Raw genomic sequence first — 18,371 nt, 5'->3', positions numbered from 1 at the left:
CCATGTTGTGGACTGCGACAACGATGATGGTCACACCAACCTCTGAACACACGAAAAGCTACTGAATTGTACACTGAAAAGTGCCCGTTTTATGGTAAGGTATGTCTCAATAAAAAATATGAAATTATTAAAAAAAATAAATTGGAATGGCTTCTTTGTTTTAAAAATTACACCTATACGACTCATTTTTTTTTTTTTTTTAAGATAGTGTGCTCCTTGTAAGAAAAAAGGTCACACCCCCTCCCGGGAGGAGTAGCCACCACACCCTGTGGACACTCTGTACCCTGCTTAGGGGAGGAGGATCCCAAGTGTATTTTTGTTACCAGTGGAAGGAATGCCTCCATCCCCCGCCCAACACACACACACACACACACACAGACACACGCATGCTGGCTGGAAGGATGGGAGGTAATATTAGCCCTAAAAATGCAAGTCCTTGGCTCCCAGGACAGGCGTCCCAGCCATCTGGTGAGGCAGGGGCAGCCTCTCAGGAGGGCGGGGCTCCAGGTCCGGAAGCCCGACCACCCACCGGACTTGGGTGCAGCAGGGAGGGGCCCAAGGGTGTGAAATTGTTCGAGGGGCACGTGGGCGGGGCTGGCACTCGGGGCGGGGCTAAGGGGTGGGCGTGATTGGCAATCGGGGCGGAGCTAGGGCGGGGAGTGGGCGTGGCCAAGCGCCGCGGGCGGGGCGTGGGGCGGTTTGTGAACGGCGCGGGGGCGCGGCTTGAGGGCGTGGGCGGGGTCAGGGGCGGGGCCAGCAGCCCGGGCGGGGCGCGGGGCCGGGACTGGAGCCGCTGGCGGGCCGGTGCGCAGTTGGCGGCGGCGGTGGCCGCACTGGCGGCGCAGCCTCTGTGCTCGTGGCGCCCTTGCCCTCGGCCCCCTCCCCGCCCGGCCATGCCGCCGCCCGCGCCGCCCACCGTGCTGGTGCCGTCGGAGCGCGCCGTGGTGCTGCTGTCGTGCGTGCTGTCCGCGCTGGGCTCGGGGCTGCTGGTGGCCACGCACGCCCTGTGGCCGGACCTGCGCAGCCGGGCGCGGCGCCTGCTGCTCTTCCTGTCGCTGGCCGACCTGCTGTCCGCCGTCTCCTACTTCTACGGGGTGCTGCGGGACTTCCCGGGGCCCTCGTGGGACTGCGTGCTGCAGGGCGCGCTCTCCACCTTCGCCAACACCAGCTCCTTCTTCTGGACCGTGGCCATCGCGCTCTACCTGTACCTCAGCATCGTCCGCACCCCGCGCGCGCCCCGCGCCGGCCGCCTGCTCCTGGCCTTCCACGTCGTCAGGTGGGTGGCCGCCCCGGGCCCGCGCCCTTCGGGGCCCTGGTCTGCGTCGGATCCCGGGGGGCGCCCCGCAGGCAGTGTGCGTGCTCCTGCGCTCCTCCCCGGGACGGGTCAGGCTGTCTGAGAAGGGCACCTGTGTGAGCACCCCCTTTCTGCCTCCCTCTGCCTGAGGCCCCGTCAGGGGGGCCCCTGGGCTCAGCCCCGGAGGGAGGAGGGCCAGCGCTGGCCCCCAGCGATCGCCCTGGAGAGCCGAGGCCACTCTGGGTCCCTGGCTCCCGCTTCCCTGCATCCTGACCCCTGTGCTGCCCGCGGGGGAAGCCCTGGACCCCAGGCTGGGAGAGCGGCTGGGGGGCTGCCCGGGTGGCAGAGCCTGCCAGCTCCCTCCCCACCCCTGCAGCCTCTCTGCACCCTGACCCACGGCAGCCGCGGGTCCCGCCAGCCCCCTGCCCAGCGCGGTGCCTCCGCTGTGCCGTTTACAAAAGACTCTCCTGTCTTTCCTCTCCGCTCATCGCCGGTTCTCAGCCCCTGTCTGTTGCTATCTCTGTCCCAGACGGGCTTGACTGGCTGAGTTGAGCAACGCTGAGGTTGAGGTTGAGGTCAGGGGCAGCGGCTGGCCTGGAGGAGGGCCACAGGCCGCCAGCGGATCTGAGGCCCCGCCCTGGCGTGGAGGCGGCTCATCAGTACCCGCCTTGCCTGAGGGAGAGTCCCCTCTCCCGCTCCCTCCCGCTCCCTCCGGGTGTCACTCCTAGACTCAGACTCCGGGGCGTCCCGCCCCAAGGGAGAGGACTCCTCCAGGCACTTCCTCTCCTCCCTCCGCAGATAAGAGCCCCAACGACCGCCCTAATTATAGGCCCTAATTATAGGCCCGCTCTGGGAAACGCTTGGGTGCTTTCCAGCGCCCAGGACAGTCAGCACTTCAGCAGAGACACCTGGGGTCACGGCAGTGAGGTCACAAGACTGCAAGAGTCACTTGACCTCCTCTTAGAGCTGCTGGCGGGAGGCCAGCTGGTGCCCGGGGAACAAATGTCCCGCCGCTCAGCTGCTCGGCCCCAGCTGCAGCCAGCCTTTCAGAGGGCGCCCGATGCTCAGGGACCGCAGACAAGGGTCTGTCTTCCCGCCCCTGGCAGCACCCCGCCGGCCTCCGTGTCCATTCACAGACCGAGGCCCTGGCCGGCTGGGTGAGTGAGGGCAGTGCATGCGCTAGGGTTCACATGGACTTGAGAAGGCACCCGAGGCTTTCTGGGCAAGAGTCTCTTCTCTCTCCGCACTCTTTTAAAAATACTGAACCTTGTATAGATTCCTTAGGAAAGCTGTCTTTTCTGCAGGAACTGCTGCACCTGGCTTATCTGTATCACCACACACAAACACACACACACACACCGAGTGGCCAAATGTTATGATCTCTGAGCACATACTCATCTGGCCACTCAATGTGTATCATCACATATAATAAAAGGCTACTATGCAATGATAGATCCTCCTTTCCTCCAGTTGATGGACAGACGTAAACCCCACCTGTTGCCGGACATTCCTGAGCACTGAACCACCCATCAGCACCTGCCAAATACCCTAAGCCCTGATTCCTAAGGAGTTCGACCAGCAGGCAGGCTGGCCAACTGCCCATGTCTCTTCCTCCTGGCCAGTCTGGCCGGACCCTACCCATGCACGAATTATACACACACATACACACACACACATTCAGAGATCATAATAATTGGGGGGGGGGTGTCTGTGTGTGTGTATATATATATATATTTAAATATGTGTGTGTGTGTATGTGTAAATATATATATTTAAAGATAAGCTGGGTGTAGCAGTTCCTATAGAAAAGACAGCTTTCCTAAGGAGCCCGAGTCGGGAGTTCTTTCTGTCCGCTTCAGGGGGTCCTGTGATGCTTGGGAAAAGCTTTCTGAGGAGGTCGGTGTGTCCCCTTCCTCCATGAAAAGGTGACCCTGTTCCTCCAGTTTGTTGAACGGGATCCACCTGTTTCTTAAAAGAAAAAAGATAGGAAATTACTGTGTCCGCGCTGGAAAGGGACTCAGCATTTCCCCCTCGGAGGCGGGAGCAGGGTTACTGGACGGAGAGAAGCGGTCAGACCCGTCTAACAGGTTCATCTGTGGACCCAGATCCTCCCGGACTGGAGGCTAACACCTGACTGGGCCCTGGAGCATCCGTGGATTGTTGCTTAAGTGCCCGCTGGTGTGAGAAATGCCATCTTCAGACACTGGCTAGACACGTGGTCGGCAAACCGCAACTCGCGAGCCACATGCGACTCTTTGGCCCCTTGAGTGTGGCTCTTCCACAAAATACCACGTGCAGCAGTGCGATTGAAATTTCGTTGCCCAGGCACAGAAGTCGGTTTTTGGCCTGGGCAAATCTATTTTGAAGAAGTGGTTCTAACGCCGAGCCACACTCAAGGGGCCAAAGAGCCGCATGTGGCTCGTGAGCCGCGGTTTGCCAACCACTGGGCTATACTGTCACCACGTGTTACCATTTCAGATAACAGTCCATCCAACTCAAATCTCTGGTCTTGAAAACCAAAATATGACAGCACCCAAGGTTTTAACTATATTCCGTAAAAGAGTTTTTATGAATTGATTATTTTTAAACTGACAAATATCCTGGTAAGTGGACAAAAGCCACATCTGGACAAACTATAAAGGTTAGTAAATATATGGGGAAAATTTAGCCCCATTAGTTAGTGCTCAAAGCAATGTGAGTTTTAACATTTGAGGTATCATTTTTCTCACTGAATTAAGAAAAATGTACTAAGGCAGAACAGGGACGTATTAAATGCCGATGGAGCCGGTATTTCCCTGCATTGTTCTTGGCGATGTAATTCGGAGTAATCTGTGTGGAAAGCACTTGGCTCATACCCCTTGATCCGGTAATCCTATTTATGGAGACCTAGTCCGAGGAGATAATCCCGCACGCATGCAAAGCTGTGTGTGCAGAGGAGCTTGTGAGACCGTTCTCACGGGAGAATTCAAAAGCCACCTCAGTGTCCACCAGAGAGGGCACAGTGCGTTTCAGACAGCCCACGGGAAGTGTAGCCATTACCGGCTGTGAATTCTGTGCACCTTTTTTTTTTTAATGGTTTGATAGCGCTAGTTGGTTTGGCTCAGTGGATAGAGCATCGACCTGTGGACTGAAGGGTCCCAGGTTCGATTCTGGTCAAGGGCACATGCCTACGGCGCAGGCTCGATCGCCAAGGTCAGTCCTGTTACAGTTCCATCTTGTCTCTTGGCCTTGACACTGATTTTTTAGTTTGAGGTATAATTTGACAATGAGATATTTTTAACTTTCCAGATTTCCCCCATTATCAGCATTGTAGCATGTCACCTTTGTCCTCTCCAGTTATTTCTTCTGTTTTTTTCTCTCTTTCTGGAAACATTTAAGCGTAAGTCGCAGCCCTGATGCCCCTGAGTGTGTGTTTCTGGAAGACAAGGACAGTCTCCAAGGACCACATAGAGCCGGCTGCAGTGGCTCAGTGGTATGAGCCAGGAGGTCAGGGTTCGATTCCTAGTCAGGGCACATGCCTGGGTTGTGGGCTTGATCCCCAGTGTGGGGCGTACAGGAGGCAGCCCATCAAGGAGTCTCTCTCATCATTGATGTTTCTATCTCTCTCCTTCCTCCCTGAAATCCATAAAAAGTATACATTTTTTAAAAATATATTTTATTGATTTTTCACAGAGAGGAAGGGAGAGGGAGAGAGAGTTAGAAACATCGATGAGAGAGAAACATTGATCAGCTGCCTCCTGCACACGCCCCACTAGGGATGTGCCCGCAACCAAGGTACATGCTCTTGAACTGGAATTGAACCTGGGACCCTTCAGTCGCAGGCTGACCACTATCCACTGAGCCATGCTTGTTAGGGCTATATATATATATATATATATATATATATATATATATATATATATATATGGCTATATATATATATTTTTTTTTTTAATTTTTTTTTTTAAGGACCACTTAGGCCTCCAGGGGCAGGGGGTAGCCGGCGGCGTGCGGCAGGGCTGCGGATCTCACTGAGGCTCCAGTCATGTCACACTGTCCGCGGCAGCAGAGGGAGTGTGGCCTGTGTGCGGACTCGCCCTCAGCCTCAGTCGGGACAGTTCCTCCGTCTCTCGGGGTCCCCGCGCTGGCTCTGGAGGGGCGCCCGCCCCTGTGGCAGCGCCCTCTGCCCGGGAGCCGGGCGGAGAGCCACGTTTTTAAAACATAAACGTCTCTAACACCGCTTCTTCAACACAGACTCGCCCAGGCCGTGGTATTTTGGGGAAGAGCCACACTCAAGGGGCCCAAGAGCCGCATGTGGCTCTCGAGCCGCGGTTTGCCGACCACGGGCCTTGGAGTTACCGACCCGGCCTCCACTGCGGTTACCGTGTTCCGCTTTGTCAGGAAGAGGTGCTGTGGAGGGAGCGTCCTGCTGCTCTCAGACTCCCGCACGCACAGTCCCGGGCAGCGCACTTGCTGGCCGTCAGGGGGAAGATTCAGGTCCGGGGAAGCCCCGTAGTCAGTCCTCTCCGCTCTGTTGCGGAGCCTGGTACAGACGCCCTGCATCGCACGTTCATGTGCATGTGCATCTGTGGCCACCGGCTGCAGTCCTCACCTGAGGAAGTGCTGGGCCCTGGCCAGTGTGGCTCAGCGGATAGAGCATCAGCCTGCGGACTGAAGGATCCTGGGTTCGATTCCGGTCCAGGGCACATGCCCGGGTTGCAGGCTTGATCCCAAGTAGGGGGCATGCAGTCAATCAATGATTCTCTCTTATCGTGGATATTTCTCTCTCTCCCCCTCACTCTCTGAAATCAATGAAATATACTTACAGAAAGAAAGTGCTAGAAGCTCAGGCCGCAGCTGCTGTGTGGGGGTCAGTTCCCTTCCCCTAAGATCAGCCCCGTTGGCCTGGCCCATCCTGTGCGCCAGGAGGTGACCTCCTTTCTAAAGCAGCCCCCCCCCAGCGGGCTGCTCCCGGGGGACGTGGGGGTGGGTCCTGCTGGGTCAGGGAGCCGGCCCCACCTGCAGGCCTTAGCCCGCCGTCCTGTGAGCCTGAGGGAAGGGCGGGCGGGCGCCTCCTCTCGCCATGGCAGGGGTACAGGGTGCTGGCCAGGCTGCCGCCTCGGGCGCTCCTAGGATTTCTCCTGGCTCCGCTGAGGCGGGCGTGGGTGCGGGCATGACCCCTGGCAGGGACAGGCCGCCTGTGCCCCGGCCCACGGGCCCGCACCCTCTGGAGTTTGCTTGGCCGTCCTGGAGGAAGAGGAGTCTGGGGCGCCCCAAGTTCACCATCAACACTCTTCCTGGGGCGGGAAGTGCTGATCCGAGAAAAGGGGAAACGGGACCCTGAAGGGGAAGGTCCTCTGAGCTCTCTAACTGGAAGCCGGCTGCAGCGGGGGAGGGGGGGGGGCCGGCCAGGGGCCCAGGCAGGCAGCCTGTGAATTGGGGTGCTCCTGGCGCGGACCCGGCTTTTCTGTTGCCTCCAGATGGTTTCGGGGGGCGCTGCTGTGGCAGGTAGTTTGCACTGTGCTACCGTGTCCACAGGCCCTCCGTGGTTTCGTGTCCACAGAACCAGGCTGTGGTGCCGGGCTGGTGTGTAAGACTTCCTTTGGGAGCCCCTCCCCCTTCGGCCAGAGCCGCAGTGACCTCCTGGTGGCCTGGCCGTGGCTGACCCCTGACCCTCTCCCACATCCCACCCTCCCTCCACACTAACAATTGGTGCCCATTGTTCCCCAAAGAGACCCCTCTCCGCAGGCCTCCCACTGCAGCTGCCTTCCCCCTGGGGCCCCTTGTCTGCTCCCGGAGCTTCTAAATCAGCACATTGTGGCCTCACGGTTTCGCTCTCAAAGGCTTTTTCAGTGATGCTAACATTCAAGGCTCCCAGAGCGCAGCCGAGGCCGGGAGGGGCGAGGCCCCTTTGTTTCCCTCCGGCCTCCGCTCGCCCCCAGGGCCTGTAGGAGGGTGAGCAGCCGTGGGGCCAGCTATGGGGCGCCCTGAGCCCCTGCAGGCTGACCTGCGCCCCTGCAGGCGGACCCTGAGCCCCTGCAGGCGGACCCTGCGCCCCTGCAGGTGGACCCTGAGCCCCTGCAGGCTGACCTGCGCCCCTGCAGGCGGACCCTGAGCCCCTGCAGGCGGACCCTGCGCCCCTGCAGGTGGACCCTGAGCCCCTGCAGGCTGACCTGCGCCCCTGCAGGCGGACCCTGAGCCCCTGCAGGCTGACCTGCGCCCTGCAGGCGGACCCTGAGCCCCTGCAGGCGGACCTGCGCCCTGCAGGCGGACCCTGAGCCCCTGCAGGCGGACCTGCGCCCTGCAGGCGGACCCGCGGAGCAGGGCGGGGTGTCCCTTGCCTGCGAGGGGAAAGGAAGTGGCTCTCTGTCCCCCAGGTGTCCCCGCCCGGGCTCTGTGGCGGAGGTTGGGAAGGCCCCCCGGGGCAGAGCCAGGAACTCGGAGGGAAGCCCAGAGCACCCCCCATCCTGGGCCCGGCGCCCGGAGGCCGGCTGACAAATGCCAGGGCCTGGGGACCAAATGCCAGGGACCAGGGCCGGCTGAGCCCCTCCTGCTCGTCTCGTTCCCCTTCCCCGGAGACCCGACAACAACAAGGCCGCCAGCTGCGAGAGAGCGAAGCTCCTCACCCCCCCCCCGCCCCCACCCCCCCCCACACACACACAGATCTGAGTGCCTTTGGCCAGTTTACCACCATCCCCACCCCCACCCCAGCTCTGGCAGTCAGGGGGGGGGTGGGGAGGGTATTTCCCACCCCTCCCTTCCCCTCTGGAGGTGGGAGGTGGGGTCCCGAGGCTGTGACTCCGCCCAGAGCCTGTCTCAGGACACCTCGGTGTTAGTGTCCTGGGTCTTACCTAATCCAGGGTCTCAGCATCTTAAACAACAACAGTGGCCCTCAGTCCTGGCGGCTGGACGTGAGAGGGGTGCAGCGGGTTTGCCTGAGCCCTCTGCCCTCGCCTCGCTGCATGTGCTGTCCCTCTGCCCGTCGGGTCCTCTCTGTCTCCTCGGAAGGACACCAGTCAGATGGGCTTAGGGTCCCGCCTCCCTCACCTCTTTAAAGACCCTCTCCAACCACAGCCACCTCCTGAGGGCCTGGCGCTTAGCTCCTCAGTACAGGAGTACCGGGGTGCCACAGCTCAGCCCAACAGCCTCCGGCGGGGGTTGGGGGCTGCTGACTTGAACTTGGACCTCAGGGGTGAGGCAAACACAGTGAGAGCTGGGACCCAGGCACCCCTGCGGGGGGTAGGAGGACTGGGGCGGGGGAGGCCTCAGTGCCCCTCCACGTGGGGATTCTGCTCAGGGTGTTCTTCAGGCTCCTTCCGTCCGGGGGCCCGGCCTGCTCCCCCTCGGCCTGAGTCCTGGGTTTGGAGAGAAGGGGCCTCATCAGCCACCGGCGCTAGCCACGTCCCCGCCCCCAGCGCCTTCCTCTGCACCCCCTGCACTCAGCCTGTGGCCTCTGAGCCTTCTCCTCCCGGGCCCAGCTCTGGTGCCAGCTTCACACCCTCAGGGTCGAATGTGGGTCGCAGCCCTGACCGGTTTGGCTCAGTGGATAGAGCGTCAAACTGGGGACTGAAAGGTCCCGGGTTCGATTCCAGTCAAGGGCATGTACCTTGGTTGCAGGCACATCCCCAGTTTTGGGGTGGGGGTGGGGTGCAGGAGGCGGCTGATAGATGTTTCTTGCTCATCAATGTTTCTACCCCTCTTTGTAAAAAATCAATAATACATATATACATATAATATATATATATATAAAATATATGTTATTGATTTTTTACAGAGAGGAAGAGAGAGGGATAGAGAGCCAGAAATATCGATGAGAGAGAATTATCGATCAGCTGCCTCTTTGGGGCTGTGCCCACAACCAAGGTACATGCCCTTGACCGGAATCGAACCCAGGACCCTTCAGTCCGCAGGCCGATGCTCTATCCACTGAGCCACACCGGTTTTGGCCGTATATATATTTTTAAATGTGGGTCGCAGGTGTCTTGAGGAGGCAGGACCTTTCGCTGGCCATTCTGACCGCCCCCCCCCCCCCCCCAGGCCTCTGAGCATCAGGGCAGCCTCCTGCCACGTGTTTCTAGGTCAAAACCAACGCAAGCCCCCGGCACTCTCCGGTGCTGGTCTGATGCGATGCCCCCTGCTCTGGTGTGTTGTCTGGGGGGTGACTGCCTTTGTGGAGGAATAAAGACCCGTTAGGTGGCACGTGTCAGAAATCGCAAGTGCACATCGCCGGAAAGCAGGAATGTGTCACACAGGTCTGTGGAGTGCCTTCCAGCTCACGTGGCCTCCGGGAGGACCGGGCCTCTCCAGCCCCCTGTCCCTGCTTCTCCGTCCACACGCGTGTCCTGCAGCCAGCTGCTGGACCCAGGGGCCACATCGGAGGGCATTTTGTGAGCTGACTGTTATGTCCCGCCATTATTAAACCTTAGATCATACCAACCTAAAATGAAGTGATTATACAAAAGTAAAATTAAAGTAACTCAATGTTGATTCCATCCTGATTATTTCACTGCATTTCACGCTGGCCTGTGCACTTGAGGTTGTTGGCATGGTTGTGTCTGTGCAGCGGAAATCCCAGCTGATGGCGTGCTGGCTTGAACGTGGCCGCTGGTGGGGATAGTTGCACCTTGGGAATTGGCAGACAGTGCAGGTCAGGGCTTGGTGTGTGGTTTTGGTGGTTGTGCGGGGCAGCGGTCAGCAGACCTGTCCTGTGAAGGACCAGGGAGAAAGTCCTTGCAGCTTCACGGGCCATGTGATCTCAGTTGCAGCGGCTCAGTAATGCTGCTGCTGCGGATAATAGGCAAACACATGAGTGTGGCTGTGTTACAATAAAACTTTATATAAAAAACAAACAAAACAGACCTTGGGCCGGATTTGGTCTGAGGGCCAGTTTGCTGGACCCCTGATCTGGACTTAAGAAAGTGGTGGAGAATCCGTTAATCAGTAAAGATTAAGCTTCAAATTGTTCCTTGTCTCTGAACTTAAGCAGAGATGGCAGCCACGGGGGGCGGAGAGGGGGGCCGGCAGGAAGCCGGGTGTTTCGAGGAGAGAGGATGAGCAGTGTCGCCACCAGGAAGAAAAGAAGAAACACTCCTCCAGTTCTGGAAGGTGGTTATCTGTTCCCACCGAGAAGGCCAGTCCGTTCTGGCCACATTCCCTGTGGCCTCCTGCTCCCACTCCCCCCTCCCTGTTACCGGCCCCACGCCCAGAGCCAGTCTGTGCTGACAGCAGCCGCGGAGCACGTGGCTGCGGATACCAGCGTGGCTGCGGATGCCCCGTGGCTGCGGATGCCCCGTGGCTGCGGATGCCCCGTGGCTGCGGATACCACGTGGCTGCGGATGCCGCGTGGCTGCGGATACCGCGTGGCTGCGGATACCGCGTGGCTGCAGACACCAGCGTGGCTGCGGATGCCGCGTGGCTGCGGATACCACGTGGCTGCGGATGCCGCGTGGCTGCGGATACCGCGTGGCTACGGATACCGCGTGGCTACGGATACCGCGTGGCTGCGGATGCCCCGTGGCTGCGGATGCCCCGTGGCTGCGGATGCCGCGTGGCTGCGGATGCCGCGTGGCTGCGGATGCCGCGTGGCTGCGGATGCCGCGTGGCTGCGGATGCCGCGTGGCTGCGGATGCCGCGTGGCTGCGGATGCCGCGTGGCTGCGGATGCCGCGTGGCTGCGGATGCCGCGTGGCTACGGATGCCGCGTGGCTGCGGATGCCGCGTGGCTGCGGATGCCCCGTGGCTGCGGATGCCCCGTGGCTGCGGATACCAGCGTGGCTGCGGATGCCGCCCCGTGGCTGCGGATACCAGTGTGGCTGTGGATGCCAGTGTGGCTGTGGATGCCTCGTGGCTGTGGATGCCTCGTGGCTGCGGATACCAGCGTGGCTGCGGATACCGCGTTACAATAAAGCTTCGCTGTAACACAGCCACGCTCCTGTGTTTGCCTGTAACCCACAGCGTCGGATAGAAGCGCTCTGAGAGTCCGCTGGCCGTGCCTGGAATTCACCACGAGAAGTCTTGTGTGTTGTTTCTTCTAAGTTGTGCTGCACGCGTTTTATACCAGCTCACTTTACTATGACTCTGTTTGTGCCCGTGTACGCACATGCACGCACGCACGCAAACGCGCTTCCCTGGACAGCCTGCCACTGGGACCGGGGAGACTGCGCTGTCTGCACTCAGCAGCCAGTCCCTCCGTCCCCATTCCCACGGCCCCCTGGTCCCCCTCTTCTTACCACCTGCCCCTCAGCACCTCCCCCAACAGCCTCTGCCCCCTAGGGAGCTGCCATCTGATAGTTCCAACCGCCCCTGGTTGGTCAGCCCTGCGTCACCCTTTCAAAGCCGTCCCTCTGCCTCTGGTCTTCTCGCCGGCAGCTCCCAGCGCACACTCGGCTCCGCACACCCAGTAACCACAGGAAATGCACCCTTTGGAGCTCCAGCAGGACACACCTACAGCCTCAGACTGTGGTCTGTCAGCCCGCGGTCCCCAAGCTCCGTAAGGGCCCCCAGGACCCGGACAAGGGGAAGGACCCCCACACTGCCTGTGGGGGAGCACCTCGGCCTGTCCCTCCGCAGCGCCTCCTGCCAGCCGGACTGGGGATCCTCCACCCCAGCCCAGCCTCCTTCCTGGTGTCCGTCCACACACACACACACACCACACACACCACACACACACACCACACACACACACACCACACACACCACACACACACCACACACACCATACACACACACCACACACACCACACACACACACACCACACACACACACACACACACACACACACACACCACACACACCACACACACCATACACACCACACACACCACACACACACACACACACACACACACCACACACCATACACACACCACACACACCACACACACACACACCACACACACACACACACACACACACACCCCCACACACACACCACACACACCATACACACCACACACACCACACACACACACACACACACCACACACACCACACACACACACACCACACACACCACACACACACATCCCACACACACACCACACACACCACATACACACACACATCCCCCCCCACACCACACACACACACCACACACACACACAGACACACACACTCACACACACACGGTGCCTTTCCCTTCCCAGAATTCCTTGGGGGAGCCCTGTAACCCATACGTGATGAGGAACCACACACAGAACTGCAGGATTGTGGTTTTAGCAGCTTTAAAAGCCTTTTACTTCCTTTCCAATAATGTGCGTGCCGTGAACATTGAAGCAGTGGCTCAAAGTTCGTTCATTCATTCATTCATTCATTCAGCAGGCCCTTCTTTTGCCCCATCCAGTGACAGAATAGTGAACTGACACAGCCCTCGCCCTCATGGGCTCTTAGCAGTGACATGTCCTAAAACCTCAGGGTGGCATGAGTTTTTAAAGGTAATTCTTAAAGCCCTAGCTTGGTTCAGTGGATAGAGCGTCGGCCTGCGGACTGAAGGGTCCCGGGTTCGATTCCGGTCAAGGGCTTGTGAGCCTTGGTTTCAGGCACATCCCCAGTAGGGGGTGTGCAAGAGGCAGCTGATTGATGTTTCTCTCTCTCCCTCTTCCTTCTTCTCTGTAAAGAAAATCAATAAAATATGTATTTTTAAAAAAGATAATCCTTTATTACGACAAAACAATTTGACAGTATATTGGGGAAGAGGGGACAAAAGTAGGCTTACAGTTATGAGTATGCAAAGCAGTTTATTGTCGTATTATTTATTAATCATTGTGTTATTTTCTGTAATAACTGTAAGCCTACTTTTGCCCCACCCTGTATATTAACTTCCCAGATAAATAACTGGGTAGAGTAAGCGTTTAAAATGGGCAAACTCCTTGATACTTCGTCATACCCTTTAACGGTTCTGTGCCTTTGTGACTGCCAGGAGGTCACGCTCCTTCCTGCCTCCCACTTGGGGGCGTGGACACTGGGCCTGCGGACTGCTGGGAAGGGCTCAGGCTCGGGGTCACCCCTGCCGTTGCCGTGGGGATACGAATTCAGCTCCAGAAAAGTGAGCTTGGCGCAGCTCCGGCTCCTCAGAGGCCCCTTCAACCCTCACTAGGCCCTCCCTCCCCACAGAGCCCCCAGGACCTGGGGGATATGTCCCCCCAAAGCCCAGATCCCCTTCCACACCCTCCCTGCCCGGGCAGCCCCAAGCCAGCAGAGTGTGCACCCAGACCCGGCTGGCCAGGGCTGGCTGGTAGGCGGTGGGCTGGGCCGAGCGGGGCTGGACGGGGCTTTGAGGCCTCTCGCCCCTCTTTTCTCCGGGGACACTCGGGAGCGGGATTGTCCTTGTCTGAGAGCGCCCAGTCACTCCCCCGCTGGCTGTCCGGGCGCCGGGCCTGATGCCGTGCCCTCTGCTGCTTACCCCTCAGCTGGGGGGTCCCCCTGGCCATCACCGCGGCCGCCGTCGCCATGAAGAAGATCGGCTACGACGCCTCGGACGTGTCCGTGGGCTGGTGCTGGATCGACCTGGAGGCGGAGGACCGTGTCCTGTGGATGCTGCTGACCGGGAAGCTGTGGGAGCTGCTGGCCTACGTCACGCTGCCCGTGCTCTACCTCCTCATCCGGAAGCACATCAACAGGGCGGTAGGTGCCCGCGCCCGCCCCCCGCGGCCCCGCGGCCCACTGTGCCCGCTGCGGGCTCGCCCTGAGCTCTGGCATTGGGCTCGGCCACCGTAGGGGACAGGACCAGTATCGGAGAGCCCTAGCCGGTTTGGCTCAGTGGATAGAGCACTGGCTGCTGGACTGGAGGGTCCCGGGTTCGATTCCAGTCCCGGGCACGGCCCTGGGCGGGGTGCGTGCAGGAGGCAAGCAATCGATGTGTCTCTCACATCGGTATTTCTCTCTGCCCCTCACTCTCCCTTCCACGCTCTCTAAAAATCAGTGGGAAAATATCCTTGGGTGAGGATGAACAACAGGACTAGTAATGGAGAGCTTGGGAGGCGTCATGGCTTGTCTGGTTTGCTGACCATACGGTCCTGTCAGGAGCGGGTCCGGGGACTCCTGCTTTGTGGGTGAGGAAAGGGGGGCTGACAGAGGTGAAGGGCTCCCCAAACCCTCTCAGCTCCCAAGGAGAGAGCACCAGCCTGAGTGCCTGGCCACAGCCCTCTACTGCCCCCTCCTGGACAGCCCTGGGGTGGCTCAGCGGTGAGAGGACTTGAGGTGAAAGTGAGGGGTGTCTCAGTAAGTGAACTGGGAGGGAGGCCACGGGCCTCACCCTACTGAACCGGTCACTCACCTCCTTAGCCTTGGGGATTCGGGTTAACATCGCAGCTGGTCCACTTTGCAGGCACGCAGGCGGCCATACACCCACACGCTGGGCCAGATGACCAGACGTCTCCTGACCCCAGGGCTGGCCGCAGATTCCGGGGAAGAATGGTCTTCCTGTGACGGGCTGGCCAAGCTGCTTCCTGGGCTCAGCTGCTGGTTCTGAGTGTGAGGATGGGCTTCTTCCCGGCCCCAGGCAGACTACCGCCAGGAAGGGCCTCGGTGCCTCGCCCGCCTATCAGCTCGGCCATGTGCTCAGAGCACGCTCAGTGAGCATCTACTTGCCAAACCACTGTGTGCGGTGGGGACCCAGGCGGGATCCTGTCCGAGGGAGAGGCAGGAGTGTGAGTCGTTATGATAAAGATGCTCATTGTGATAAAAGAAGATGCTCGGTGACCAGAGGCCAGAGCAGGAAGGCAGGTGCCCGTAACCCCGAATGTGGCCTCCCTCCCAGCTCCCGCTGCAGGGTCTGAGTGCTCAGACGGGACGCGCAACCAGGGGCCTCACTGCTGCCCCGCAGCCATTTCTGGGGGTGTGGGCGCTCCTGGCAGCTGTGTGACACCTGATCCTCACCCCGGATTCCCACCCACATGGACACTCCTGGTTCTCATTTTACTCTGACTTGGCCGGATGCTCGTCCCTCCTGTCCCCCCTCTGACTCAGCTGGAGAGATACCTGCAGGACTTACCCACTGGCCCGAAGCCCTCTTTGTGTTCTTGCCTGGGCCAGGCGGTGCCCTCCCACCTCCTCCTGTTCCCACTGCCCTCGGGGGGCTCCGGGCTCCGGGATGAAGACTCCCAGAGTTCCACCAGCTCTGCCCAGGGCGCCCCTCAGAGCTGGCCTTCTGCGTCTCTCCTCCCCGCCCCTCCTGTAACGGCAGGAAGTCTGAGACCCTTGGGCCGGTCCCCGAGTGTGAGACATCCACGTGGAGATGTGCCACAGGCCGGGGATCAAGGAGAACGGAGTTCGGGGAGAATCTGGGCTTGAGAGGGAGCCTGGGGCTCGTGCAGGGGGGAGCTATGCTGGGAGCCTGGGCTGCAGCGTGCAGGGGGAGGCGCTCCACGCCTCACTGCTCCCCCTCCTGCGAGTCAGGCCTGGGAGGACCGCACCCCGGGCAGCTGCGGGCGCCCCGTCCGCTCACGGCACTCTGGGTGTCCCTCACAGCACCAGGCGCTGTCCGAGTACCGGCCCATCCTGTCCGAGGCGCACCGGCTGCAGCACCACAGCTCCATGGCCGACAAGAAGCTGGTGCTCATCCCGCTCATCTTCATCTGCCTCCGCATCTGGAGCACCGTGCGCTTCGCGCTGACCCTGTGTGGCTCCCCGGCCGTGCGGGCCCCGGTGCTGGTCGTTCTGCACGTAGGTAGCTCTGCCCGCCCCCTCACTCCCCGCACCCCCCCACCCCCCACCCCCCCCCCCACCCCCACCCCCCCACTCCCCCCCCCCCCCCCCCCGCTGCTCCCAGCGGCGGTGTCAGATCCCTCCCCTGCAGGGTGGACACGTCCCAGTGCATCAGCCAACGCAGGGCTTCCTGCCGGCCGAGGCAGAGAGCCTGGGGGAGAGAAGGTGGAAGGTCAGCGGGCTCTAGGCAGCCCCCCCTGTGTGCATCCGGGTGCTGCCCAGCGGCCTTGGAGGAGCCCAGGAGAGGGGTGCTCCTGGGTCCTTCCCAGCCCGGGACACCTGGAGACGGGGCTGGGCCGGGTCTGCACGCTCAGACCCGCCACCGGCTCACATGCAGGGTCATAGCAGCCGGGGTGCAGGGTACGGTCTGGGGTCTGCAGCAGCTGCCTGCCCCCCACCTGTGTGCTGAAGACCCCTGCAGCCCCGCACCCCTGCCCCTCCTCTCGCCCCTGCAGGGGATCGGGAACACGTTTCAGGGAGGCGCCAACTGCATCATGTTCGTGCTCTGCACCCGCGCCGTCCGCACCCGGCTCTTCTCCCTCTGCTGCTGCCGGTCCCCGCCGCCCGCCGAGAGCCCGGCCGCGCCCAAGGCCTCTGCGGCCTCCGGGACGGGGGACTCGGGGACCCGGGGGGACCCCTGCGAACTTCCGCACACCTGAGCCCCCCGTCCCCCCCGGGGTCCGTGCGGGCGCTCCTCCCGGGACCAGGGCTCTGACCGCTGCAGGGAGGGGCGGGGACCCTGCAGCGGAGCCTGCCGTCTGCGGTCAGAGCTCCCGAGGCCTGTGCAGGGCGGCCGCCACCAGCTTCTCTACCTCTGGACCCTGCGGCAGCAGGTGTCCGCACCCGTGTCCGTGTGCTCGGCGTCGGTCCGCGGGAGGTGGCGGTGAGACTCAGGGGCACCAGGGCACGCGACCACTGCCGGGTCAGCGGCCTCTGGACCACCCGGCGCTGTTTACAGTCTGAGGACCCACCCCCGCGGGAAAAGCAGGAAGAGCTACGGGCACCATGGACCCTCCCGAGTCAAACGCCAGGGGCCGCCAGAGAGGTGGCCCCACCTGCATACCGTGCAGCAGATTCCCGGCGGGTCAGGGAGTGGACCTGCCCCCGGAGCGTGGCTGTTCTGGGGGCGGCTTTGCCAGCCAACAGGAGCCGGGCACCTTGAACCAGGGTCCGCAGCCTGGGACCCTCCCAGCCTCCCGGGTGCCAGCCTTGGTGTAGGTGGCACCTGAGTTTCCAGCACCGGCCAGAGCCCGGCCTCCGGCCTCCTCCAGGGCCCGGCCGTGGGCAGGGATGAGGAAGGCCGTGGCGAGTACCCCCGGGGGTGCCCAGGTGGCAGGTCTGTGCTGTGAGCGCCGGCTGGCCGTGTCAGGAGGGGTCTGCCCACCCCTAGGTCAGTCCTTACAGGAAAGGGGACCAGAATACTGATCCCTCCCCGAAGGCGCAGGTTTGGGAGCTGGTGGGGGGAAGTGACATATGGGTCACAGATGGTAACTTTCGTTTAATAGAAAAAGGACTTAAAAGGAGCACCTGTAACTCTATGTTCTGTGGCTCTCCTGCAGCCCTTTAACTTTCTCGGAAGTCACAGAAGTCCTTGGCTAAGGAGATGCTTAGATGTCACCACAGGAACCTTGGTGGAGCCTCTGGGGTCCAGAGCCTTAGGGGGGGCGGAGACAGTGGGGTGGGTGGAGCCCTAGTGGGGGCGGAGACAGCGGGTGGGTGGAGCCTTAGTGGGGGCGGAGACAGCGGGTGGGTGGAGCCCTAGTGGGGGCGGAGACAGCGGGTGGGTGGAGCCTTAGTGGGGGCGGAGACAGCGGGTGGGTGGAGCCTTAGTGGGGGCGGAGACAGCGGGTGGGTGGAGCCTTAGTGGGGGCGGAGACAGCGGGTGGGTGGAGCCTTAGTGGGGGCGGAGACAGCGGGTGGGTGGAGCCTTAGGGGGGCAGAGACAGCGGGTGGGTGGAGCCTTAGTGGGGGCGGAGACAGCGGGTGGGTGGAGCCTTAGTGGGGGCGGAGACAGCGGGTGGGTGGAGCCTTAGTGGGGGCGGAGACAGTGGGTGGGTGGAGCCTTAGTGGGGCCAGTTACCCCACAGGTGTTACTCCCTGGGGCTCCGTGAGGACCCCGCCACACGGGATGATTCCGGGCCTATAAAACGGTTCTGGATTAAAACCAAAGCCCGCCACACAGGGTTCCTGTTTCACTCCGAAAGGCCAGAGGAAGAGACCCTGAAAGCCAGACCGTCTGCAGAGCTGGCCCAAAGCGCTCCTTTCCCGTCTCCTCTGAGTTCCTTTATGAAAACCAGCAGCAGGTACGCACCCCGGAGGATCCGAGGACGCGCTGGGCAGCCCCCTGGCAGAAAGGGCGTGCTGAGGGGCGGCCGGGGTCCCCGACGTCACTCAG

At 61.0% G+C, this 18,371-nt stretch overlaps 1 protein-coding gene across 2 annotated transcripts; it reads left to right on the top strand.

The window, feature by feature from the left end:
• The first annotated feature begins 769 nt into the window (after window positions 1–769).
• Window positions 770–17,496, top strand: GPR157 (G protein-coupled receptor 157). Of its 2 annotated transcripts, none has more exons than XM_036460890.2 (4): window positions 770–1,276; window positions 13,681–13,894; window positions 15,740–15,938; window positions 16,432–17,496. In XM_036460890.2, exons 1-4 carry the CDS (start codon window positions 894–896, stop codon window positions 16,689–16,691), a joined length of 1,056 nt encoding a protein of 351 aa, XP_036316783.1. In that variant the 5' UTR covers window positions 770–893; the 3' UTR covers window positions 16,692–17,496. The 2 variants fall into 2 exon arrangements, with proteins under 2 accessions (XP_036316783.1, XP_036316784.1); XM_036460891.2 differs by having other exon boundaries at window positions 773–1,276; window positions 15,740–15,934.
• The last annotated feature ends 875 nt before the right edge of the window (window positions 17,497–18,371 follow it).

This window comes from Pipistrellus kuhlii, unplaced genomic scaffold (genome assembly GCF_014108245.1).
Source record: "Pipistrellus kuhlii isolate mPipKuh1 unplaced genomic scaffold, mPipKuh1.p scaffold_m20_p_34, whole genome shotgun sequence".
Taxonomy (NCBI): Eukaryota; Metazoa; Chordata; class Mammalia; order Chiroptera; family Vespertilionidae; genus Pipistrellus; species Pipistrellus kuhlii.
The sequence above is the reverse complement of the archived record's forward strand: the minus strand, read 5'-3'. Positions and strand labels throughout refer to the sequence as shown.